The sequence below is a fragment of the Pipistrellus hanaki genome (genome assembly GCF_964339955.1).
Source record: "Pipistrellus hanaki genome assembly, chromosome: 12".
Lineage (NCBI taxonomy): Eukaryota > Metazoa > Chordata > Mammalia > Chiroptera > Vespertilionidae > Pipistrellus > Pipistrellus hanaki.
This window is the reverse complement of record NC_140514.1, coordinates 36,357,013-36,383,700: the sequence shown is the minus strand read 5'-3', so window position 1 is coordinate 36,383,700 and position 26,688 is coordinate 36,357,013. Positions and strand designations below refer to the sequence as shown.

The 26,688-nt window shown below is 41.1% G+C and overlaps 1 protein-coding gene across 1 annotated transcript; it reads right to left on the bottom strand.

The window, feature by feature from the left end:
* Positions 1 to 718: 718 nt before the first annotated feature.
* Positions 719 to 23,108, bottom strand: PLEK (pleckstrin). Its single transcript, XM_084900842.1, has 9 exons — positions 22,943 to 23,108; positions 13,100 to 13,255; positions 12,660 to 12,841; positions 11,042 to 11,133; positions 10,275 to 10,459; positions 8,515 to 8,619; positions 4,915 to 4,998; positions 4,017 to 4,086; positions 719 to 2,686 (listed from the first exon to the last, which is right to left on the bottom strand). Exons 1-9 carry the CDS (start codon positions 22,982 to 22,984, stop codon positions 2,547 to 2,549), a joined length of 1,056 nt encoding a protein of 351 aa, XP_084756968.1. The 5' UTR covers positions 22,985 to 23,108; the 3' UTR covers positions 719 to 2,546.
* Positions 23,109 to 26,688: the final 3,580 nt, after the last annotated feature.

Below are 26,688 nucleotides of genomic sequence, written 5' to 3'. Positions count from 1 at the left end.
AAATGCCAAGCAGCCTTTCTTTTTTGGTTTTGAATGTCCTTCAAACGAAAGTGACAGTTTGTATATTCCTTCATCCACATAACTGAGGGAAATGTCTGTCACTCTGGGGCTAGGACCCATGTGGACAAACCTATTATTAGCCCGAAGGCCTGGGCAGACTTCTTAGCCAAAGAGGTTCAGATGTAACATCTATACCTAGACTCTAAATATCGACTTTGAAAAGTGACCCCTTCGTTCCACCAGGAAGAATTGCTGTGTGAGGAATCCATGATAACACTCTGCATTCTCTACAGAAAACTGTATCCAAATATGCAGAGTGTGTAATGAAAATCCTAGGGCGCCAGTCACCTAGACTCCAGTCTGAATTAGTGCTTCCTGGGGTTGAGAAGCTCACATCTGCTCAACCACACACAGCAACCCTCCAATAGGAAACTTATTTTCCCCTGATATAAATAGTTTCTGCATCCTTAACAGCTAATGGCCATTTGTGGACTCTTGTTTGCCTGAACATTATAATCAAGGTCTCATAAATTAAAAATTAGTGAATCAGGCTTATGGTTTATCTTTATTTCCCCCTATTTTTATTATTCCTAGAACAGACTGACTCCGTTTAGAATCATAAAGTCATCGAGATAACTTGATTGATTATAAATGGTGTTGTCCTCAGTAAATGGAAGTGGGTTGTAGAAAAGGAGAGTCATTAATGGGAGGCAAAACATCAGTTATCACAGTCATATTTATTTGAAAAGATAAAGTGGATTCCATATTAATAAATACTTTTAACACTGAATGTACAAAAACTACTGTGCTTGTTCTAAGAAAACAGTTTACTACAGAATCAGAGGAAAGATAGTCTTTTGCCCAAAGGCCATTGCTAAAGCAATCTGCGACTAGGAATAGCCTCATGGATATTGTGTGAAATTGGGGGAGGGAAGAGAGTTGATACAATTAGGAAGAATTTTCTACTCTCCCTTCTTCACTGGGGCCTTAGAATTAAAAATCTGAAATTGGGAAATACACCTTCGCACACATCCCTGGTTTATCTCTCAGTTTTGGATCAGAATCACCAGCTAGTGGACACAAACAAAAATTGGAAACCGGTCCCCGATTTGCATCGAGGTCAGATTAGTCTGGTTGAAAGTGGGTCCATCAGGCCCCTCGGAGGCCCAGCAGGAGCTGCTACAGCTTATGCTTAAAGCTCAGGCACGACCACAGTGTCATTCACCGGAGAACTGAAAGCACTAAACCATGTTGACGGCCACCTCCACCAGCTCTGTCCCTTCAGTGCTGTCTTTATATGAACCCATCACCCCGTCTGTCTGCCTGTGGTCCAGCCCCTGACCCTGGAGCTGGGGTCGGGGGGCACACATTACCAGGTTTCTGTCCAGGCCTTGCACCCATGGAGAGAAACCGTTTAGGGCAGTGGTCTGCAAACTCATTCGTCAACAGAGCCAAATATCAACAGTGTAACAATTGAAATTTGAGAACCAAATTTTTTAAACTACATTTCTTGTGAGAGCCAAATTTTTTAAACTTAAACTTATTCTAATGTCACTTCTTCAAAACAGACTCGCCCGGGCTGTGGTATTTTGTGGAAGAGCCACACTCAAGGGACCAAAGAGCTGCATGTGGCTCACGAGCTGCGGTTTGCTGACCACTGATTTAGGGAACCCATATGGTCACTTTTTTTCTTGCAAACACTCAAATGAAACAATCTCAAAGATTTGGAGTTCCCCATCCTAATGGTAATAAGTGATAGAGAAAGGCTCCCGAAAGGGACAAAGGCAGGCCCTCTCAGATCAGCCTCCAGTGGGAGTGGGAAACGCCTGAGAGACCTCGGCTACTCCAGGCCTCCTTGGGCCTTTTTCTCAGGAGACATGATAACCTTCCAGGCTCTGGTACGAGAACAAAGGCTTCACCCCGAAAGCCACCGCTGCACTGCGGGCTCTCAGGGCGTTTCTGGGTAGAGGGAGGGAGGAAGAAAAGAGGTCACCTTCATTTTGATACATGATCTAGTGGCCAAGGGCAGGGGAAGGAAGTGGAAAAGAACAAACACGGTTTATGCCTAGTCCTTTTAGTACAGATTGCAAAGATCTCTTAGTACAGATTGCAAAGATTATAAAGGGAGAGTTGTTTCAGGTTCTGAGGGCCAAGACTTAGTCAAGAAGGGACAGCAGCAGGGTGACGGTGGGCATTAGAATCATGGGGTTTTGGGGTTTTAAGCTAGGGAGGACCCCAAGGCTTTCACTTCGTTTTCCAGAAGAGGAACCAGGGGCCTGAGAGATTGAGCTGTGTGCCAACCCCACAGAGCTTGCTATATCTGCTTGGGGGACACGAAGAGAAGCAGAGACTGCGGTGAGCCATCTGGTGGGGGGCAGGTGGGCATCGCCTGGCATGTGGCTAGTTACATTGAGAACCCCCGCAGATGGAAAGTTCCCATCCCTGGGCCCTCTCTTGTCGATTGGTCTCCAGAAGTGAATGGACCCTGGACCGAGCTTATTGGGGGGGTTCCCTCTGGAGGGTGGTGAGGAGCTGCGGGTGTGTCCTCACTTCCCAGTCCGGGAGGCCACCTGGATGGCTTTGATCCACTCAGTGCGCTCCTTGGGGGTGGCCGCTTGCAAGAAATAATGAACTTCATCGGCCGTGATGATCTCAAAGAGGTTCTCTTCTTCGCTTTTCTTGGTTGCTGAAAAGAAAACATGAATGACAGTGCCCATGGGCATCAGAGAGGCCACCTCATTCACCCTCCTTCTGCAAGGAAGGAAATTCCAGCTTTCTGGGTGTTTTAAGAAAAGAAAACATGTGGTTTTCAAGCTTACCAACATTGTATGATCATATATATTTATTGTATAACTGTATATATTATTTCTATGAACAGGTACATAGTATGATTGTGTGTGTATGTGTGTGTATGTGTTTAAGAAATAAGTTGAAACACTCAAGGAGAAACATTTTCTTTTACAAACTAAATTTCTCACTTTTTCATACAAGTAGTGAGTAACCTCTAATAGTGTCTAATGAATATTCCCTCTACTCATAATATAAATCAAGGGCTGACTCTAATACATTTTCAAATTTATAAGTAATTAAGTAAGTAAATAAAGAAATAGATAGCCAAGCCCACTGCCAGTATCACCAGACTAGCCTGAACTTGTTTTTGTCAAGGGCTAAGTTAGAGTCTTTGCTGAAAGATTGGAGGCAGTAAATTGGCCAATACTGTGACAAGGCTTAACATCTCCACCTCAAAATTAAAGCAGAATTCTGTGAGGTGAAGGGAGTAAGTAGGGGTAGTAAAAAAAAAAAAATCTAGGCTTTTGCAATTGTTAGTGCTTTTCTGTTTATCTCTATAACATCACAAATTCCAAACAACCAGTTAAAATCAAGGTATGAATGTCTAAACCACACCTCCACAGTGATATCACCCACCCTCACACCTGAGAAGTCAATCTACACCAACCTGCTTATTCCATGCACCAAATCATAGACTTGTGATCTGGGACCTGGAGGTCATCTGGTGCAAATCCCTCATTCTCAGAGGAAGAGCTAAGATCCAGGTTAGTTAGGTGATTCACCCAAGGCCATGCTGCTAACCGACTAGCACAGACCTAACTATAACCCAGGTGCACCTTCCACAAACTGCAAATGTCCTTTGGGTTGTGGGAGATTTCCTGGGGTGTAAATGGCTCCCATTAAGGAATAATGTCATGGCTATTACATGCATCAGGAGGTAACAAGTTTCTCCACGTAAGCCAGGTCTAACGTGAAGAATTTTTCTCAGCATTGCTCAGAGATTTACCCAAGGCATCCACAAAGTCTTCCCAACTCCCCAAGACCCACAGAGTCAGGGCAGCAGTTGGGAAAGAATCACTCTTGGTTTTTCCCAGGTTTTTTAAACAGAAATTCATTCTTGCTTATGCCTGATTAATTGAATGATTGATAATTATTGGCTCAGGATGTCATGAGTGGAAAGGGAACCTAAGTAGATACACCGCCGTCAAACAAAAATGCATTCTTACCATCTGGGTTGCTCTCCACTGATGTTACCACACAACCTCGCAAATGAATTGCTCCCAGGGGATCTTCCCCCTAGAGGAGAGAGGAGTCCTTTGTTATGTTTCCAAAATACAGGATTTGGATATACCTTGTCCTGTTGATGCAAAGCCACACACTCATTCTGATATAGATCAGGGGCCCCCTAAAATAGATAAGAACAATAGGAAACTAAAAGGAACTCCTCCCAAGTCCCCCAGCCACCACCTCACCCAGGGAGGTGAGATGAGGAGATACAAGTCAATCTTAGCTTCTTATCTGGAGAAAGTGGGAGGGGAGGTGGAAAGGCTGAATCATCAAGTCCCACAAGAGAACTGCATGCTTCCGGAACTCTTTAACCTCATGTAACTAAACCTAATGGGAGGGAATCAAAGAGGCTGGGGACCCAATCCAGATGGAGTTGTCTTTACACTTCAGAGTTGGCTCATTTCATTGAGGAAAAACCCCCTTCTGAATACTCAACAGTCTAAGTGCCTACATTTAAACAATGCTTTCATCCAAGTTGGCCTGGAAGAGAAACTAACACTTGTTTGCATATTAAACCAGGAACAAAGTGTTGAACTGGTTGGATCCCTCTGAAAATATTAAATTAGGGAAAATAAAACAAATTCTGTTGAGTAGACCAATAAATGACAACTTAGATATTTTCTTCCATCCCTGAGCTTATGCCTTAAAGCCTAAGATCTCAAATCTTTGCAAACAAGAGAAGGTAGAAAACTGCAGAGACAGGTGGCAGAAAAATAAAAGTGGGAGGGTGAAGAGGGAAAGGGGATATTAGCAGAGCAGAAATGGGAGTGGAAAGCCCCATGAGCAGATGCAGTGGAAGCTCCCAGTAGAATGGGTTTATTGGCCATAGAATCTCACCCCAGCTGGGTCATAGTAGTGCAGATATGCAGGGTCTTCTCTCAGAATGAACTTCCTCACTTTCCAGTTCTTCCTCCGATGCCCCTATATCCAAGATCAACATAAGAAAAAGAAATGATGAGTTCTTGGCATCACTCTGTATATATAGCACCTGCAAAATCTTGGCTGAATTGGGGGGAAAAGATGAAATACTAATTCTAGGAGAACCAGGCCCCAACCCAGATCTTTGTCAGAGAGTTAGCACGGTGGCCCATGAACAATTTGGATGTCATTAAACTATAGATTAAATTATTTCTAGGATTGCCTTCCAACTTGATATTATACAAAACAGTACTCTATATGTTCAATGTACTATGTTAGGTAATGTGGGGGCTATAAAGAGATTTAATTTAAGACATGTCCCTTCTCTTCACAGAGTTTATAGTCCATGTGGGAAAATAAAATATCAAGTATCCAAATCAAATATTTGGTATAGATAATGAATTTGAAAAAAATTAAATGAGGGATATGTAATTTGGGGTTTGGATGTCAAATAAAGTTGTTTGCCTATCCATGTGGCTGAGAAAAAAGATAGATGAGAAGACAATTGACAACAAACCAGAGCAGTAGAGCAGTCAGACTAGAAGGCAAGGGTCGTGAGAAACAATCAAGTCAAGGTTGGAAAAGTGGAAAGAGACTTAGTAAAAATAAAAGGTGGGGTTGTTGCTGAGTCAGAAGTAAAAAGATTACAATCACATTTTAGGAAGCTCTATGTGCTGACAACATACAGAATAGATTAGCTGGTTAGATTAGAGATAAACCAGGGACAAGATAAGATAATAAGGTAAAAAGAAAGTTATTAAGAAATGATTACAACAATTCAGGCAGAAAATTGTCAGGGACTAACACCAGGTAGCAGCAAAGGAAATGGGAAGGAATGGTTGCTGTACCAGACAGGATGAGAAGGAAGAATAGGACTTGGCCTTGTCCAATAGAATCAAACACTGACACTGTTTGAACTGTGCGTTTTGAAGGCAGAATTGTTTGTCTCTGGTCCTCCAATGCCCAGCACTGTGCCTAGCACAGGGGAGTGCTCCATGTCTATTGCCTTGAATTACCCAGTTATTTCAATTAGCTTATAGCAGTTTATTAAAATGTCATGGTACAACTAATTGCATGCTTTCCCACAGAAATTCAAATGACTTAAATAACCCAGAAGCCAAAAAAATATTAGATTAAAAGATATGGAGCTTCTATCTTGCCAATATGAAGTATGTTGTTCTCTAACACTCCACACATTGACAGGCACATAAATGAATTTTCCAATATTTTTTCATTGTATGCGTATAGAAAGCAATGAAACATTTACAATTTTAGCAAACAGTGCCTCCTTTATAATTCCAGGTCAGAGGGACTTAAAGGTAGGCTTTCAAGAATGGGTCTTGCCAAAACCGGTTTGGCTCAGTAGCAGGTTGGATTCCGGTCAAGGGCATGTACCTTGGTTGCAGGCACATCCCCAGTAGGGGGTGTACAAGAGGCAGCTGATCGATGATTCTCTCTCATTGATGTTTCTAACTCTCTATCGCTCTCTCTTCCTCTCTGTAAAAAAATCAATAAGATATATTAAAGAAAAAAGAAAAAAGAATGGGTCTAAGTTATTTGACCAATCACTTGGTCAAGGAGCTCATCTCAAAAGAGTCTTTTACTTGCATGAAGGTTGAAGTCAGGAACTCTGGGAAGTCACATGGGAGAATACAGAATATTTCTATCTACAATATTTCATGTTCAGAATAACTTTTGCAAAGCATCAACTTCTAAAGTTCTAATGAATTTCTGCTCTTTGCCTTAGTAGATGTTGCCCATAAGATGTAGACACTAAAGTTATTCCGCCCACACCATTTTATCCTGATCTGTGTATGTGGCATATCCTCCTATGAAATAACTGGGTGAATACCAACTTCTCATGAGTCAATGGAAGAGGAAGGTATCAGGAAGATGTGAAATAAGCCAACCCTGGCCACCACCATAATGCCTTTAAGTGGTGTTTAAGTACGAGCTAAGGCTGACTGGTAGCTATCAAAGGCCGAGTAGAGGAAGGTGAAGGAAAACATGGAACACGCCTACTCTGGTCCCCACTGTCTTCAACAGGCACTCAGGCACCCATTACCCTCAGCCACTTTTTGACCAGCCAGGGCCTGCATTGGCGTACTTATGCAGTCCAGCTCAGACTTCGTTCAGCCCTTTTCAACCCTCACATTCAGTTTTCTCAGGGCTCCTCTCTAGACTAGGGCTTCTCAGGTCAACTAATTCAAGAACAGTCATTAATGGCAGATAACAATACAGAATTATGGAAGGAATCAACAACCTAAGAAAATAATGAAATTCCCTCCTAAGGAACTTTTGTCTTAACGGCCACCTCCCAGCACCTGTAGTCGAAGAGCCAGGATTAAACTAAAGAGGAAGCCAAAAATGGGCAAACTGTCCATCTTCCCTACATAAGGCTGGCCTTGCTCCTATGATTTTCCTTTGATCTAGTCACTGGCTACCCTGCCATAAAAGTCATTACAAGAGTCTGTGAAATCTTTCTAAATCCCTGCTGTACTCTTTCTTAGGACCCTGATGTTAAGGTGGTTTACCACACTAATGTCCCACTTCCCCTAGTAAAACTCAGAATCCACATCTGTACCTAATTTCAACTAGCCCAGATTTCTTCTTTCTAAAAGTAAACATATACTCAACATTGGTTCTCCCTTCTTTGCCCTGAAAGTTCAGGGGCCCATTATGAGGTAAGTCAAATCTCTCAGTCCCACAGGGCCTATAGAGGGTGCACAAAAATCTCCTTACAGCAACCAGATTCTCCCTGTTACATGCTGAGCAGTACCTGTAAGACAACTCACAGTACAACCAGAAGGGCAAAACCTTGGCTTCATAAAGCAGCTTTCGCTTCTGTGTCACCATGTGCTGATATCAGTTGATTTCATCCTGATATTCCCACGTCTTCCTGTTGCTTCTGCCTCTACCAGGAGCTGGCCCTGGCTTTCTCGCTCACCCCAGCCCTTAATTCTTGGCATCTCATGCCTTGGCACCTGGTAACTAACTTCAGCTCTTCAGCTCACCTAGCCCTTGCCTCCGAGTCTAATGCTAGACTATACCTGTGGACACTTGGGAACTGCACATGACTTCCCCCCAGGACTGGATTTGACCTCTTCTGGGTGTGACTTATTCCTGTTTCCTGGTTACTTTGGGGGGAAGTCGGGGAGGAGGGATAAGCAAATGGAAGTATTTTTATTATGAAATAGCTGCCTTTTCCATGCCATCTCTTAGCCAACTGATTTATTCCAGCTAATTAAAAGACCAATAATTTTCTTGAAACATCTCTTTTTTCCCATGATATTGATAAAAGAGTTTCCTTTCTTTGAGGCACATCTTCTGCCCTGCCTGCCTCGATCCTCCTTTCCTAATGCCTCTTTGATCATTTACCAAGCTATTTGTCCATCTCTCAATCTGCTGGTTTCATTTACTGGTTGACTATCAGCCAAATGAGATACCGTTTGGTGGTTTAGAAATGAAAAGAACCTGAGAAGAGGGAAAGGCTAAAAGGGAATAGTAGAGGCCACTCACCTGCTTCAGTAAGCATCCTTGCTTGATAATGACCCCTCTGAATTCTTCTTTCAGAATTACATCATCATCACTGGAATTCTCTTCACAGAAGAACCCACTGTCTGGCTATTGGGAAAGGAAATAGCAAGTTTATTTTATCAGTCTTAGGCATATTGATATGTGTACCATCTTTACACACACACACACACACACACACACACACACACACCCTTCACTACTTCCAGCCACTGGGGTAGGCTCCCTCTCTTCCAGTGGTTCATATACCAACCTGAACTTTAAAGGTTGTCCTTGGATCTCAGAGGGAAGGAGGTTGAGGGGGTAATCAACCAAAGACCTTGTATCCAATAATGCATAACCCATGGACACAGACAATCGAATGGTCAAGGCCTGGGGCAGAGGACGGGGACAGCTGGAGGGGGTCCATGGGGGAAAATGAGGACATACTTAATGCTTTCAACAATAAATATTTATTTAAAAAAATATATAGAAATAAATAAAATAAACAATAAAAAATAAAGGCTGTCCTTGGTTATCTCATTTCCCCTCCCCTTTAATCTTGTTTCTAGATGCTCTTCCTCTCTTTCCACTCATGCCATCTTATTGATATCCTTTCATTTCCTTGGGTTCTCCATGCTATACATATTTAAGTCTAGCTCAGCACATTTCTTCCTTCAAGGCCTTCCTTCTCTTCGGACCTCAAAGCCACATCCTAAAGAGCAGAGTTGGCTACTGTAGAAGACATTGCACAACAAGATCTCCATTATGATCTCTGCCACTCAGCCCTCTTCTGCTTCGAGAAGACCAAGAGCAGGTGCCCAGTCTCAGCCTCTGAGGTCAGCAGGGAGCTGGGACTTGCTCAGCTGTAAGAAAACAATGAACCATACAGAAAAAGAGGAGCCACTTTTTAAACCTCCAATGGGGAGGACTTAAGTTCTAGCCCAAAACCCTGGACTCAGTAACACATTTAACAGGAAATAAGCCTGACCTGGACCTTGTGGCTGGATATTTTTAGAATCCCACATTTAAATGGCTATAAGTAGCCAAATTAGATGTCTTAAAATATGTAAACTGACAGCGGAACTTCCCCCAAAGTGAAATGAAACTCTCTATGGGACATTCCCGTCATTTTTGTAAAAGGCTCTTAAGTCGCTTCCTAACTTGTGGGCTCTGACCCCAAATAGGAACAAAACTGCCAAAACTCCCCTAGAAATTCACTGTTGCAGGATTTCTCACGTGGCCCAGGTTTAGATCCACATTGTGTAATATCACGTGTTTCCCCATCTGTGGTAAGCAAGCCATGGGAGGTACACAGATGATTCGGGGAGGGAATGCAATGCGTACATTTTGCATAAAATTGAATATTTTAATGTAAATTTGAGAAGAAAAAAATACAATCAGCATAATGTGATTTTATGGATTTCCTCTAGAAAGGCAACTCCAAGCAGGCTGCAATTTTTTTTTTAAAATTGCTATACCTTCCTTGTTTTTATAAATGAATTATTACTTAGAGTAAGAATAGATGTAAAGCTTTAAAAGTCCTTTTAAAGAAAACTACTCAAGTAAACAATATTTTCCTTTAAACTGACTCATGTGGATGTGGCAGGCATTGAGCTGGGGGACAGCTGTCAAGTCAAGAAGAGCTAACAGTTCTGGGTAGAGGATTGGGCCTCTCTTTCACACATGTGGGTGGCCCAGCCCCAGAACCTGCCCAGAGCAGTCTCCATTACAGGAAGAGTAACTAAGTAGCTTCCCTCACTTACAAAGTAGTAGAAGGCATCAGGGTTGTCCAGGAAAGGGTTTTCAGCAGTCCCATCCGCTGCGTTCTTGGACAGGTCTCCCGCAGGCTGCAGGTACCCTTCGTTGAGCAGTGAGGAGGCGATCATGAGGCCTTCCTGGCGGTTCCGAACAGACTTGCTGGAAAGCAGCCAGTCGATGACACAGTTACCTGGATGGGGCCATCGGAGGGAAGGTTAACTCTCCTAATTAAAGAACAAACCACTCTGGAAATCCCCAGAGCGCCCACGTGCCTGACTTGTCTCCTCTTCCCAGTTATTCCAGGAAGGAAAAACAAAATCAGTGGGATAGATACCCGGAAACAAAAGGAACTGCGTAAAGGGTTTTGTTTTGTTTTCCTTTTCTTAAATCTACAAGTTCTTTAAGAAGCAATCCATCATTAAAGAGATAGTTCTTTACCCACTTGCACTGAAGTCTTATGTATCTTGATTCCTGTCTATTCTTTTATTCAACTCTGTGTCTATTTTAACATAATGCCATTTATTGGGAGAAAAACGACTCTTTGATGGATATAGCTGGCATTTCCAAAACAATATCTTGGACAACAAAGTTCTTTTCTAACCTCAATTTTATGTCCATGATGGAGAAGTTCAATCCTCATGTTCACCAGTCATCCTCCTATGACCCCGTCTACCCAGCTTGCTACACACACCCCACCCCACACATAAGACTGAGCGAGAGCTTCATATTGCCTTCCCCAGCTGCCCCATTTCAGAGTTTCAAGACCTTTTACCTGTGAAGCAGTGATTAAAAATCTTCTTGTCCTTCTCTAGGGTCAGCTCTTTTATTCCTTTTTCCGGGTCTTTCATGGACAAATACAGAGCCCTGCACAGAGATGAAAACAGATGGATGAGTGGGGAGCATTTCAGAATGACAAGTCCTTGCAGGGACTTTGAGGGGCTGGCCAAGAGCACAAGCTTCTCCCTCCCTCCCAGGTGCTCCCTGCGCCTAATCTCCCCACCAGAACACAAATAGTTCAAGGACATAAGTCTGTGTCCGGCATGGCATTCAACAGAATGCAGTAGGGAGATAATTATTAGTTCTTAAATTCATTAAGCTCTTTGCTGATTTAAGTTCCAATGCCTGAGAGCGAAAGTTAGGTGGCAGGGAATAAGGTTCTCAGGGCCAGTTTTCCATACATACTCTGATCTTCAAGGTCCCTTGATTTTCGCATCCCAGACCATTAAGTGTTGTGAAGAGACCATCTAGACTAGACATTGCCTCCAAGAAAGCGAATGTTTTAGCCAAGCTTATCTCTTATTCTAAACTTATGAGACAAGGAAAAATAGTAAGTTCGCATTTTTGTCCTTGAAGTAATAAACTCAAGATGGCTTCATAAGAGAAACTGCCAGCAAGTAACCAGAAAGCCTCTTTCATGTATCATGTGGTTCCATGTAGAACAAACACCATTCCCACTTAGCTCTGACAGCCATGGCTAGAAATGTGGTCACTTGATGCCCCAGCCAGCAGCTGCACTAGACCAGGAGCCTTGCTCTTGGGTCTTTACCCAAAAGCTTTGCTGGTGAGAGAAGAGTCTAAATCTCCCAAGCTCATTCTACAAACTTAATTAAACTCCTGTGACATGCCAAGTCCTGTGTTAGGCTGCTGAAAGGGTTTGTCTTCAGTGCCTCTCAGGGACAACCACATTGTGTAAACAGAACCGGTCTTAAACATTTTTAGCAGCCAACATGGAATTCTTTCTGACTGGGCTCCTGTTTCAGGTTATACTCAACATAAATGCAAAATTATCAGGAAGCAATGTGATAGAGGGATATATGAAACATGCAGGAAGGAAAGAGCCCTGTTTTCAGTCCTCAGGGACTTAATTTTCCTGTGAACCTCTAACAACCTATAGACAACAACTATCACCTGCAATTCCAAGGACATTAAATGTCATAGGACATTAAACCAGGCCAGGGTTTCTGCCCAGGATGGGTGTTCACCTTGGCTGGTCCTTGCTGACAGTATACCTTGCGTACTTGCATACATACCCCCTGCCTTTTCCTCCCTCCTAGAAATCCTGGAGCATTCATTAAAGACTAGCTTATTATGGCTACTTCACAAATGCAATAAGTTCTATCTCTTTGTCCCTCTTTATCTCTTTGGGTCTCTTTCTCTGCCAAGGTTTTCCAAAATGAGGGAATGTATATTCCAGTAGCTTCCTCTCCTCAGCTGCTAGGCTTGCAGAAGCCATGATCACTCCTCCAGGTAAACATCTTAGTACACCTAGAGCCAGCATTGATGTGAAAGGGTGAATACAGCCTTCAGAGGTGACCAAAGCAAGCCCTGGAACATCTCCTCAAAGGGGGAAAAAAAAGAAGGTGTAGAAGGAAGCAAACACAGAAAATCACCCTAAGTCAACAGTCTCTGGCAGTCGAATAGATCTCCTGGTGGATTTCCTCGCGAACTTCTGGCCTCCTTCAATGCACTTAATGGCCTTCCTGATGTCTCGAACCCAGCCATCTCTCTCTTCCAGGAAGGCTGCCTGGAAGAAGTTGTCCTGCTGTTTGGTTGTAGTGATCTTAAACACAAACTAAAAATAAAAATACATGCCATTAGGGATCATTCTTTTCAAGGGGCTGAGGTCCCTTAATAAAGCACAGCAATTGAGCCAGCCTTGTCCTGGAAGTACTTGGCCAAGAGAGACCCAGATGCTCAGGGGGGAGTAGTGGAAAGCAGGTGGTGGTAAGGGAGCTAGTGCAGGGGGGAACCAACCATACTGTCAGGCTATGCACAGACTCGAAGGTCAGTGTCTGACCAACCATTCATGTGGCTATTCATGTCAACTCACCATCCTTTTGCCGAAGTCCTGACAGGGACTAGTCAGAGTGCTTCCTTTCAGGGGAATCATTCCTTTGGGGCTGTTGTCACTTTTCTTCTTATAGAATTCAATTCCATCTTCTAACAATACAACCCACATGGGTTTCCAGGTGTTGAACACACTCCCCTGTATTGACAACAAAAAGTCATGTAACAATATTTTCTGAAATTGAATTGAAGTAGGACTTGGTAAACAGCCTACTGTTGACCAGTGTGGGCTCAGGTGACCCACATTTGTGTGACCAGGGTGTTAGGCAAGCAGCCTTCAAGGGAGAAGGGACTGCCATTCTTCTGGAACTTTAAAAATATATATTTTAAAGATAAAGTGTATGCATATCCATAATCAGCCATAGGCCCCTCATGGGTCATTACCAACGGAATATGGGATGGATCTCTACTCTTCTTGTGCATTTCAGGCTGGCTTTCTGCTCCACTCCTGCCCACTGTGTTCAGTTCAACTCAAGGATGGCAAATAGATTCTATCTTAAGTGCCAAGGCAGACTGAATAGTAGCCGATGCCTGAGGCTGGACTCATGGGGAAAGTGACATGACCCAACAGCTGTGTTTCTCAGGTGTGGAGGCCATGAAGGTGGCGAGCTAGCTGCAGTTTCTTCCATCCTGTGGTCTAAGATTTTATCTGAATGTGGATGTCAAGAAGAAACTCAGGCAACAGCTTTGCATTCAGGATGGCTAAGTTGTATGAAAATCCCTTGCAAAAAAAATGGTCTGTAATGCCTGAGTGTTGCTATCCATGCTTTTAGGAAAATCCTTATTAGAAAAGTTTTCAGTTTGGGCTAATCTCAACTGCCCCTGTAGCAGTATATTAACTGTTCTCACTAAATCAAAGAAGTCTCTCTTTTTTGTCTATATTTTGGGAGAGTTTGGGAAAATAAGGTTCTTCGCCTCTCACCGTTGGACCCATGAGGCCACCCAGTCATGACTTTCACAAAATAGAATTATCATCCAGTTCCCAGAAGACTCTGCGGCTTATCTTAAAATGCAAAGAGCCTCTATATCAAGGTCAGTTGCCCAAAAGGAAGTCTATTTATGCAAAAAGGTTAAGTACTTGCAGGACTATCTTTTTGCTTGTCCAAGTGTTTCCGTTATTTAGTTACTAAAAAAACTTTTGAAATTAGAACCCACTATCTCTTTGTTCCACAGGCAGAATGACTATCCATACTAGCACTAGACTGCTGTTTTTTCTTTAAAAATGGGCAAGGTCAGGCACTGCAAACACAGGAAATAATTTCAGTTAAATGCCTTCCTATTTTACATCTATCTGAGAGAAACTTATATTCAGAATATAAAGAGTTCCTGCAAACCAATAAGGAAAATAAAATCTATTTTTTAAATGGGAAAAAGACTGGACGAGGCATTTCACTAAAAAAAGTTATCCAACCCAGCTCAGTGGTTGTGTGTCAGCCTATGAACCAGAAGGTCATGGTTCAATTCCCGGTTAGGGCACATGCCCGGGTTGCAGGCTTGATCCCTAGTAGGGGGCATGCAGGAGGCATCACTGATGTCTTTCTCTCTCTTTCTCTACCCCTCCTTCATCTCTGAAATCAATAATATATACACATCTATATTTAAAAAGAGGTTATCTGGTGGTGGGCGGGGTGTCAATGGGGGGATAAGGGCACATATGTAATACCTTAATCAATAAAGAAAAAATTAAAAATAAAAATAAAAACTTAAATTTTAAAAAGGAGCTTATCAAAAAAGTATCTGAAAGGTTGTTTAACATCATTATTCACCAGGAAAATGCAGACTAAAAGCACAGTGAGATACCTCTACACACCATCAGAGCATCTAACATTTACAGAAATTAAGAAGAGCAAGACTTGGCAAGGATGGTAACTGGAATCCCCATATGTGGTGGGCAGGAGTGCAAAATGGCACATCAAACTGGAAAAGAATGTCCTAATTCTTAGGAGATGTATGTTGAAGTACTGAGGAGTGAAGTAGCATGATGTCCGCAGCTTATTCTCATGAAATCTGAGTGTATACTTACATAGAAATACAGAGACATGAGAGACTTACATAGAAATACAGAGATATGAGAGATAAAGCAAGTGTGGACATGTGTTAACCATTGATAAATCCAGGTAAATAGTATACAGGTAGTCGTACTCGTTTTCTCATTTCTCTGTGGGTTTGACATTTTTCAAAATAATTGGGGGAAATTAATAAATAAATGAACAACATGGGACACTACTATATACTAGAACCTAGGCTATACTTTCAGGGAAACATAGAAACAGGTCTATAAAATACTAAAAATAATAAAAGTGATACTCACAGAGCTAGGAGCAAAATGTTGGACTAAATGACCCTGAATACCTTTCAAAAATTATATATATATTCTACCTCAGGCCCCTCAAAGAGGAGTAACTGCCACAATCACTCAGCAGTTTTGACCTTAGTATTGGGATAAATTGGGAGAGGTCAGCCAGCACTGCATTCCTCCTGTGAGCAATTAAGGTAAAAGCTACTCCTCATTCAAATGTAGCCTCGGGGGCTGTCAGCTCTCAGAGCAGGAAGTGTCATTTGGGATTCAGGGCCATTATGCACTTTGGGAAGGCTGATCTTTTGTAAAACAAGAGAAATGAGACTGGCCTCGCAGAGTGGAAACTTTCTTCCAGGCTTGGTAGGGGTTAGCCCGGTTAGGATGATGCAATTATGGGTGATCTCTCTTCTCCTAGAGGCCATTGCTACAGCCACCAGCTTCTCACTGCAGTACACTGACAGCACCTCCTCCCCACTGCAACTGTACGTACCCCTTCCTGTTCCCAACCCTCTTGGTACTCACCCAAGAGCAAACTGGGAATTGTGATCCTGGAATGTCCAGGACACATGACACCTGGCCAGTACATGTGGAACTGGAACTAGAATCCAGGTCTCATCATTCTCAATTTTATGGTCTTTCTACTTCCCCTCAGATGCCATCTTTATTTTGGTTCCTATGTGCCTTTGAGTAATTCTGGAATCTAAATCAATTTTTTTCAGGCTGCTTAACTAGCTATACATATGATCTCATAAAATCATGATTATAATTTTAGATAATCATAATATATAATATGTTTTATATATATTATATAGATAGCATATGTCTGAAGTATTGAGGGATGAGGTATTGTTTGTATTTTTCTGTAATGCCTTTTTTCATTATAGAAGAAAACCTATACAATATACAATAGGTGGATTTTAGTTGCTGAATCAGGTTTCCCAGTGAATAGCTGTTGATCATCATGGGACGGGTATAATTTAGTGTGCAAGAGTCTGCCATTGCATAACACCAAAATAAGAAATCTCAAAGGACAAAATATTAAAAAAATAATATTCATATTTTTAAAAAATGAACTTCTGCACATTAAAAAAACAGCAAAATCAAATATGGATATTTGTAATATATCATATAATTAAAAGTTAACATATGCTTTTAAGAACTCTTTAGAATCATTAAAAATTCATAGAAGCACCCCTTAAATGGGAAAACAATATGAATAGGCCATTCTCAAGAGAAGAAATACTCAGGCTCAATAGACATAAAAATGTCCTGCTTTAATAGTACTCAAAGGGACAAAAATTAAATAAGATATAATTCTGTTCATCGATAAGATTTTTTAAAAAGATTTTATGAAATATATTGGTGACGATTTGGGGAACTGGGCATGAAAAGACAAAAAGGAGCATTATGAGCAACAGTTGGATGTGGGCTATTTAAAAAAAAAAAAAAGCCTAAAAACTAATAATAATAAAATTTTAAAAAGGCTAAAGTGCCCTGGCTGGTTTGGCTCAGTGGATAGATTATCGGCCTGCAGACTGAAGGATCCCTAGTTCAATTCCAGCCAAGGGCACATGCCCAGGTCATGGGTTCGATCCACAGTGTGGGATGTGCAGGAGGCAGCTGATCAATGATTCTCTCTCATCATTAATGTTTCTATCTCTCTTTCCCTCCTCTTTCCTCTCTGAAATCTGAAATCAATAAAGATTGTGTATATCTTTCATATATACACATATATATAGGCATCTATATATATGCCTAAAGTCATTGTAGGCCATATAGAAGGATAAGATCTAAAGTGAGGACAGTAATACTCTGACTTTAAGTGGCACATAACCAGCAGGTGACCATGGCTCTGGAGCTGGGTGGTCCAGGCTCAAATCCCAGTTCTGCCACATTCTGCCACTGGGATCTTGAGCAAATTCTTATACCTTATTTTCTATAATATCCGGCAAAGAGGGACAATGTTACTATTTTTCAGCATTATTGGGAGATTAAATAAAACAATTCATGTAGATGGCCAATGGCAGTATCTAGAACATAGTAAGCCTCAATAAGTAATACCTCGTCCTGTGACTCTGTGCCTATCAGGTGCACCTGGAGAATGACCTTGCATTTAGGAAACTTCAAGGCTGCAGGTAAACCAGAACCTGCTCAAAAGAGAGTGATAGGATGGCATCTCTTTTGGGAAATTGGTGAAGAAACTGGGTAGGTTTTAGCCCAAAAAGGAACAAGCAGAACTGATGAGGACTGACTTCAAAGGTGTCAAACATTGTCATAGATCATGGAGGTTTCAGAAGAAAAAAACAAACAAACAAACAAACAAAAAACAGTTTACACATAACTTAAGAGAGAAAGTTAAATTAGTGAGTTCTCTGACACAAGAGGCATTCAAGCATGCTTGGTAACAGAATAGCAAAAGAAATGCGGCCTCAGGTGGAAAATTCAGTTAAAAGTTACTTTAATACTTAATACTCCTTTCAACCCTCGCATTCTACACATCTATTCCAAACAGACTGTGGTCCTTACTCTCCTTGTGGATATCCTCAATTTTAAGATATCTCTTTGGGTCTCTCCTATAAGCCAAAAATAAATAAAGCTTTAAAACATATTTAACATAATCATCTAAAAATGAATGCTCCATTGGAAAATTTTTCATACATTAAAAGTTACTGTACTATGGACCCCCGATTCCTTGGTTTCTATGATTTAGACAAGTTTCTTTCTCTGAGACATGTTCATTCAACCAATAATGATAGAGCAACTCCTGTGCTTCAGACATTGGCCTGGGTGTTGGGGTGGAGAAATGAGTAAGACACAGTCTCTGCTCTTCAATGATTCACCATCCAACAGTGGGGGAGAGTGACCTTGAACGACACCCCCAGTTCAATGTGAAGGATGCAGAGTCTGAGCAGCGTCACTGAAAAAAGCCACGACTCACTGCTGTGGGTTGGGGTGACTTTATTATGTTGTTTAGAACCCCTCCCAAGTCACTTCCCACAGAGTGAGGACACCTCCTTTAACTTCCCCTTTCCCTCAAACTTCTCTTTTCATTTGTTGACGTATAGCTGGAATTCAAGGAAAATTACCTTTTCCTCAAAACTACGTGTGTAACGAAAACAGAACTGTGAGTTGGCATGACCTATTCTCCCACATTCGTGGGCGTGTTGCATCAAATTACATCCTTATTTCTGCTGCATTGTAAATTGTATCTTCTGGTTTTCCAACCTGACCCATGAAATCACTTGCATAAAATCTCAGATACATGGTTGGTTTGTGCCTATTTAAATTATCTGAAGGCAAGGAAACCAATCTATTACCTAATATGTTTTTAACATATTTTATTAATTTTTTTTTTCTACAGAGAGAAAGGGAGAGGGATAGAGAGTTAGAAATATTGATGAGAGAAAAACATAGATCAGTTGCCTCCTGAACACTCCCTATTGGGTATGTCCGCGCAACTAAGGTACATGCCCTTGACCAGAATCGAACCTGGGACTCTTGAGTCCACAGGCCAACACTCTATCCACTGAGCCAAACCAGTTAGGGCCCTAATATGTTTTTTTACATTAATAAAAATCTTCCAGGTTGGACAATTTCTCAATAAAATCATACTGGGTAAGCAATAAAGAAATGGTACCAAGTGCTTAACAGCATGATTTCTGTCTTAGGAATTTGAGTTCAAATTTGAAGACAGTGCTCATAGGCAAGTTACTTAATATTTCCAAACATTAGTCTCCTCATCTATAAAATAAAGATAATATTGTACTACTCTTCACTGTTATAAACATTAAATGGGATATAAATTAAGAGCTTGGTATTTGTGGCTAGCTTGTAGCAGGTGCTCAAAAGTGGTTAGCAGATGAGATTACACAGTATTATAGGCAATTCTGTGAAATGATTCTGGCATAAGGTTATCCTGGGTACCAGCCATCACCACAACAGCTCTTTGAAATCTAAATCACTGCAATCCAAGCCCAAGAGGACTGCATGTAACACGATTAGGCACAGATCTCTGTGTCACTGAGGCCACGCTGCTAGATTCCAGTCCAGCTATGCCACCTAATAGCTGTGTGACCTTGGGCAAGCCTCTTTGCTTCTCTGTGCCTTAGTTTCATCGTCTGTCAAATAAGGCTAACAGTTGTACCACTTTGTAGGGTTGTTAGATGTATGAAGTGCATTGATGCTTTAAATCTGTCCCTGCTGCAAGGTAAGCACCACATCTATTAGTTATTAAGATGATGGGAATCACTGGGTACAAATCACTGGAAACCATTTCATGGCATTGTGTCCAGAAGACAATGTAGCTGTGAGAAAAAAAATTCCTAGCCCAGTGGTCAGCAAACTCATTAGCCAACAGAGCCAAATATCAACAGTACAACGATTGAAATTTCTCTTGAGAGAGAAATTTTTTAAACTTAAGCTTCTTCTAACGCCACTTCTTCAAATTGACTTGCTCAGGCCATGGTATTTTGTGGAAGAGCTACACTCAAGGGCCAAAGAGCGCATGTGAATTCCTGTGCACATGCATTAAAATTTTATTTTCTCCCGTCAATCTGTCTCTGTTGATCTGATTATTAACTTAAAGGGTGAGAGAAAAAGTATTAATTGCTTTTAGGCCCCATAGTAGCTTCTAAGTATTTTTGTATTTGTAAGTTTGGTTTTTAGTGACAAGATTCTGAGGTAAGGAAATCCAGGTCTTTCTTAGAATGAAAAAGTTGCAAAATGACAGAATTATGTATTTTCCTTCCTTTCCTTAACCACCATCTCTATTTAAAGATCTGAGCCGATGCAAAGGAGGAAACCTGAATGATGAAATGTGGGAAGTTTCCTTGCACAAAAGAAAAGCAGAAACATTCCATTGATTACCGATCCCAAAATTTCTGACTTGACAAAATCCTGGCACCAGAGTTTTCCTAGTGTTGTAGTCTTTTACCCCAAACATCTTTATCTCCAATAAAGTTATTTCATAAAAGAATAAGGAGAAAGATAGTTTTATTACCATCTATAAATCTGAAACTGCATGAGTAAAACAAAAAAAAAAAAGTGCCTGGTGAGAGTTTCATACATTATTGTCTGTCATGCTTTAATGTCAAAAACTATAGTCAAGGATTTGCACAGCCTTGCCAGAGAAAGATTTTTCTTGGCCCTTGCTTCACTATTAACTTGGCAACCAAGTACATATGAAATGAGTACATATCCCATTTTATATATATATATATATATATATATTTTAAATCTATATATAAGGTACCTAAATGAAACTTAACATCTAAAGAAGTTAAGAACTTCCCAGGAAATTCTGGCTTCAGGTGTAATTCTATAGCCAACAAGAGAATATTTCTGAAGCAAGCATTTCTTAAAAATGACAAATTATGGGATCTTAATACATTACAACAAAGAGTGTTCAAAAGGTCCCAGAGAAAAATGCGAAAATTACTGAAGATGTAAATATTAATACGAAATTTCACTATTTTTCTTTCTTGTTGCATTTTCTAGATTGCCTTGTACAGGCCATGATCTGAAAAAAATTAAAAACTAAGTATTTATTAACTTAAGTTCATAATCCTAACTCTATCATTCCCATTTTCTAATGGGGCAAACTCACTTACTAAAGATTTAGTCTTCTTTTCTTTTAATTTATAGAGTTTAAAATATGAAAATACACACTTAAAACGGTTTTTTTATTACAAGATGTTTCAGTTATTTTTGAACAACAACAAAAAAAAAAAACTGCAGAAAATGTTTCCATTTACCCACTCATCTCAGGATACTAGCCAAAGCAATCATGAAAGAAGTTAAGTCAACATTAATTATTTTTGCTTCTCAAGAAGAGTATTGGTGCCTATTGCAAAAAATCTATATACACCTTTGTGTACATGTGTGTGTCTTTTCCCCAAAGGATGTTTCAAAATATGGCTAGCTAGAGAAAATACAAACTGAGCGTATATGTAGTCTCCCTCATCCACTCATACCTCTCACTCCCATAGATGCATTACAAATCTTAGCTTATATTAAGTTAACTTTAAGAAAATCCTGGTGGACTGGACTGAGCTCAGGACCACAAATCAGAAACTCAGGTCTCAAAAGAGTGGGCTGCTGGCCCCAACTCTGTCACAGCCATGTGACAGTGGGCAGCCACCAGCTTCCGGGTCTCAATTTCCTCTTCTCTTAAATGAGGGAATGAGGTATGATAATCTAGGGCAGCGTTTTTCAACCGCTGTTCCGCGGCACACTAGTGTGCCGCGAGATGTTGCCTGGTGTGCCGTAGGTGCAGACAAGACAAGAATTTTATAATTTTTCACTATTTTGTTTACTTAATATTTCATAATAAAGTAATTATAAAATACTTTCTTTGTGTTTGATTCCTATTCAAGAGAATTACTTTATATATAGTCAATATAGGCACAGAGTTAAATTTTTTAACATTTTCTAATGGTGGTGTGCCTCGTGATTTTTTTCATGAAACAAGTGTGCCTTTGCCCAAAAAAGGTTGAAAAACACTGATCTAGGGTCCCTCCCAGCTTTAAATTAAAAGAGAATCAGGCAGCAATGTGCCCTGTTTAACCTCCTTGTAAGCAGAACATTTTGGCTAAAATGTTAAACCAACAAACAACCTAAAAGAGTCACAGTAGGCATTCATTCCATTAAAAAGCTGGGCATCTGAAGGGGCGTGTTGAATTCAGTTCATTTCCGACATGCTTAGCTCACTTGGAACAGTCTGAGTGTACTTATTTATATGGGTATTGCCCACAGGATGCTAATAAGCCCTGAGTGTGAACTCAACATCTTGGGGAGTGTCACAGTGACAGGGCACACGCTCACCAGCAAAAGAAAAGCCAACAGTACTAACAAAATCCAAACTCCTGATGCCACACCCGTGAGACTAAGCATTGTTGAGTGCACTTGCATCCTTATTTTCCAATCCTTAAAAAGGTGCTCTACCTACCACTTTAACGGCACATTATATAAATTCACTAAGAATTGTGAATGATCTCAGGCCAATAAAACAAAAAAAGAGTTTTAATGTACCGATTCTAAGAAGAAAGCCCAAGTAATAAAGTACATCTGGAGTACTATTATAACAGCTCATCTTTAACCATTTTTTGCTCTCTCTCCTCAAAAAAATAAAAATAAAAAGGAGGGGAATTGGAATTTAAATAATAACTGAATAGTCTCTCCAAATAACCTCTACAGCAAAAGAGTTTGAGTCATAACAGGCATTTGTGGCTCTTGAAAAGCACCTTAGACCTTTGCCTTCCAGACTCTGTAGCCTGGAGTTCTCAGTCCCATGAGATCAATCTCTGCTGACACCTGTGCTGGATAAGCTCACCTTTAAGAACCAGAAAGAAGTGGAACCTGTACTGGCTTCCTCCTGAACATTTACATGCTGTAATGCTCTCCTAGTTCAACCCATTAGGTTCAGCATTCAACATTTCTAAAGTGAGTACACAGAGAGAGCAGACTGGACTCTAATCCTCCCCAGCCCTCTCTCCAGTGACAGCCTGGCAGGTGGCACGTCTTGCTTACCTTTTTCACCAGGTAGCCCTCCCTGATCCGCTTTGGTTCCATGTTGGATGGATGAATACGTCTGGGTCCAGTCTCAGACAAGTCCTCTCAGACGCTCAGCCTCCTCTGAGAGCTGAGGCACTTGTGGGCTGCTTTTCTATGGTGAGGTCCCTTTCACAATTTCCCGTTGGCTGGCGATCGCATGATCACATCCTCTTCCCCTCACTGGGGTGGAAGATCAGAATAAGGAACTGCAGAGAGAAACAACCCCTGCTGTGCTAATGCCGGAGACTGTTACACGCACAGCTGTGAATTTCTATAACCATAAGGAAAACCATTCTCCTAAATAGAAGAAAAATGGTCAGAGGAAGAGGGGGAAATGACCAAGAAAACCTTAGTAGAAATAGTCCTGGCTTTGAAATTATTCTTGAGATCCTAGAAACGCTTCATAAAAATTCCAAGAAATTTACAACCAACAGGTTAGCATAACAAAGACAGCTACTGTTAAATGAATGCCCACTTCTATGCCAAGTACTCTACCAGCTATTTTTTTCAGCCAGTCTCATTTAGTGTAGTCATTACAAGAAAACCACAGGGGAGGTTAACTATTGTCTCTATCTGAGCTACCAATAAACTCATGCTCAGAAAATAAGTGTTTGTCTCAAGGTGACAGAGCAGGAAGAGGTAGAACCAGAAAAGAAGAGATCTTACCAGGGGACTGCTGCCTCCCATCAGCCTGAGGACCATTTGACACACAGAATGCTAACCCTACAGTGAGGTGGGGAAAAAAAAGCAATCCTTACATTATAGTCTCAGCTTATGGACTGGCCTTTATTTATTTTTATTTTTTTATTTTTTTTTATTAAATTATTATCTGTGTACATATACCATTCCTCCCCCCCCATACATGCCCTCCCTCCCCAAAGTTTTGTGTCCATTGGTTGTACTTATATGCATGTGTACAAGTCCTTCGGTTGATCTCTTATCTTCCCCAGATCTCCCAAACCTCCCCGCTGTAATTTGACAGTCTGCTTGTTGCTTTACTGTCTCTATGCTGAGTGAAATAAGCCAGTCAATGAAAGAGAAACACCACATGACCTCACTCATTTATGGATAATAAAGAACATTATAAACTGATGAACCAAAAGATAGATATGGACTGGCCTTTAGATGAACAAATTCAAGCACTAGCTGACAGTCTTCTTGTAGTGGTGTTTAACCTTGTGTTTCCCAAATTTATTTGATCCGGAATTCTTTTTGAGCGATGTCTATTAACATTCTTGTTGTAGGTTGAATTGTATCCTCCCTCCAAAGAAGTCCTAACCCCCAGTACCTTAGAACATGATCTTATTTGGAAATAGGATATGGGGGCATGAAGTTAGTTTAGCTAAAATGAGGTCATACTGGAGGAGGTGGGCCCTTAATCCAATATGACTAATGATCTTATTAGAAGAGGAGTGGAACACACAGAGAGTAGACAGCCACATGACACCAGAGGCAGCGATTAGAGTGATACATCTGCAAGCCCAGGAATACTGAAGACTACCTTCAAGCACCAGAAGCTAAAAGAAGCAAGCAAGAGTCTCCCCTAGAACAGTCATAGAGAACATGGCCCTGCCAACGCCTGGACTTGTAACCCCCAGAACTGTAAGACAATAAACTTCTGCTGCTTTACGCTACCCAGTTGGTGGTACTCTGTTACAGAAGCCACAGGAAACAAAACCAGTATTCTATGCAGCAACCCATGAGTGCTTATCTGGCCGTGTGAAAATGGGCAGGTTCTTTAATCCCTCTGTGCCTCAGTTTTCTCATTTGTAAGAGGGGGATGATAACATCTATTCAATGTGGTCATTCTGAAGTTTAAGTAAGGCAATATTTGTAAATGTTTAGAAAAGTGTCTGGGACATTTAGTAAGTGTCCGTAAATGTTTGTGATTTCTCATTTTCAAAGAGTCTCCATTATTCTGGGGCTGATCCATTTTTAAATATATATATTAGTATATTTTTTATTTCAGAGAGGAAGGAAAAGGGAGAGGGAGATAGAAACATCAATGATGAGGGAGAATCATTCATTGGATGCCTTCTGCACGCCCCCTACTGGAGATCAAGCCCACAACCCAAGCATGTGTCCACCAGGATTGAACCACGGCCTGTTTCATAGGTTGACAATCAACCACTGAGCCACATTTTTATAAAACATGAAAAGAATTACTTAATGCAGAGATACACCAAAGCATACATTTTCACATGTGTATTTTAGTTTTAAGGTACCAAACATCACTTCATAGGATATTTACAAACTAAGGTAGTCATCAAACAGACTGACAGGGAAATTATCTTTGCACAAATTGTGGGGCTGATTCTTTTCAATGATAAGTTCAACGAAGATTATAGAAATAATCATAGGACTAGATTTTTGACTAGTTCCCACTCCTCATTATATTAGCAGTTTTGGGCTGCAATCAATAAAAACGAACTCTGACTAACATAGGCAAAAAAGAAAAAAGAAAAAAAAAGTGTGAAGTGGCTAACTTATTCAAAGAAAAATACTCAGGTCTTTGTGTGTGTGTATGTGTGTGTGTGTGTGTGTGTGTGTGTTTTAATCTTTATGTTGAAAGTATTACGTATGTCCCCTTCCTCCCCTCCCCCCCCATAACCCTCTCTAGCCTGCCCCCGCCCCATGCCTCAGGCCTTCACCACCTTATTATCTGTATTCATGGGTTATGCATATAGAAATACAAAGAAGACTCAGGTCTTTGAAAGGACAGAAATCAGGGCAGCTGTGGGGTTCCAGGAAGAAAGAACTAGTAGGTGGTGTCTTTGAGACACAAACTAAGAGACTTTCAGTTGTTTCTAGGCTCTACAATAATTTCCAGGGACCCCGCCTTTGATCAGACTAGACTGCCTCAGTGCTTCCCTCTCAGCCATCTGGACAGTGCGTGGTGGAGGTGGGCTCATCCCCCTAAGGAAAATCAGGGCATGTTTAGTAGTAGATGAGTGAAAGGCCCTTGCATAGGCAACACCCCAAAAAATTCAGGGACAGGAAGGTCTGTTCTTGAGATTTTCTAACAGCCTCCTGACTTACTCTCCTCCTTTCTTCCAACTCCGTGTCCAACCAGCAGTCACTGCCCCTCTACTTTCCACTTTTCATTTTAGGCTCGTGTAGATTACGTAACTATAGATGGCTCGCCGTCCACTTCTCGTTGCGCCAAAATTAGTTGGGAATTATTAGAAAGCTTGGGGGCGTAGGAGTGGAAAAAATAAAAATTAGATGGCAAAAAAATATATAAAAAAGGATGGTTACCCTGTCTTCATTGAAACAAATATTTTGCCTTGTCTGTATTTTTACAGGCAGTGGAAACAGTTCATAGATTTACCAAGTCTCGTTTCATGGCTAAATTTACTTCGTTTTGTTTCTTTAGCCAAGTGACTTCCAAATGTAACGTTTTCTCTCTTTGCCCAATTATGACCAGAGTTCGTAAAGAACCCTTACTCCAAAATGTCACATTTCTAGGATGCCTACAGTATAAAAGCAACCCTCTGTGTTGCCAACAAGTCCAAGTAGCTTCTTTAGGGGATTCATCAGCTGAACATTAGCAGGGATGAATCAGAGGCGACATTCCTGCTTCTCCTCCAGCCACGGGTCACCATGCCTGCTTAGCAACACCTAGTGGTCAGTAGAGGGAACTGTCTGAATGAGCGAAGTATTTAGTACTTTCACAAGAGTTGAAGCAAATGCTCTTTCCCCAATGTCAGATCCCGTCTCCA

Excerpts from the sequence above, each read along its gene's own strand:
- PLEK (XM_084900842.1), bottom strand. The coding sequence starts at position 22,984 with ATGGAACCAAAGCGGATCAGGGAGGGCTACCTGGTGAAAAAG. Across the intron at positions 10,460-11,041 it reads TTTTAATCACTGCTTCACAG|GTAACTGTGTCATCGACTGG; the intron begins GTAAAAGGTCTT and ends GGCCCCATCCAG. Across the intron at positions 2,687-4,016 it reads AGTGGAGAGCAACCCAGATG|CAACCAAGAAAAGCGAAGAA; the intron begins GTAAGAATGCAT and ends TTTTCTTTTCAG.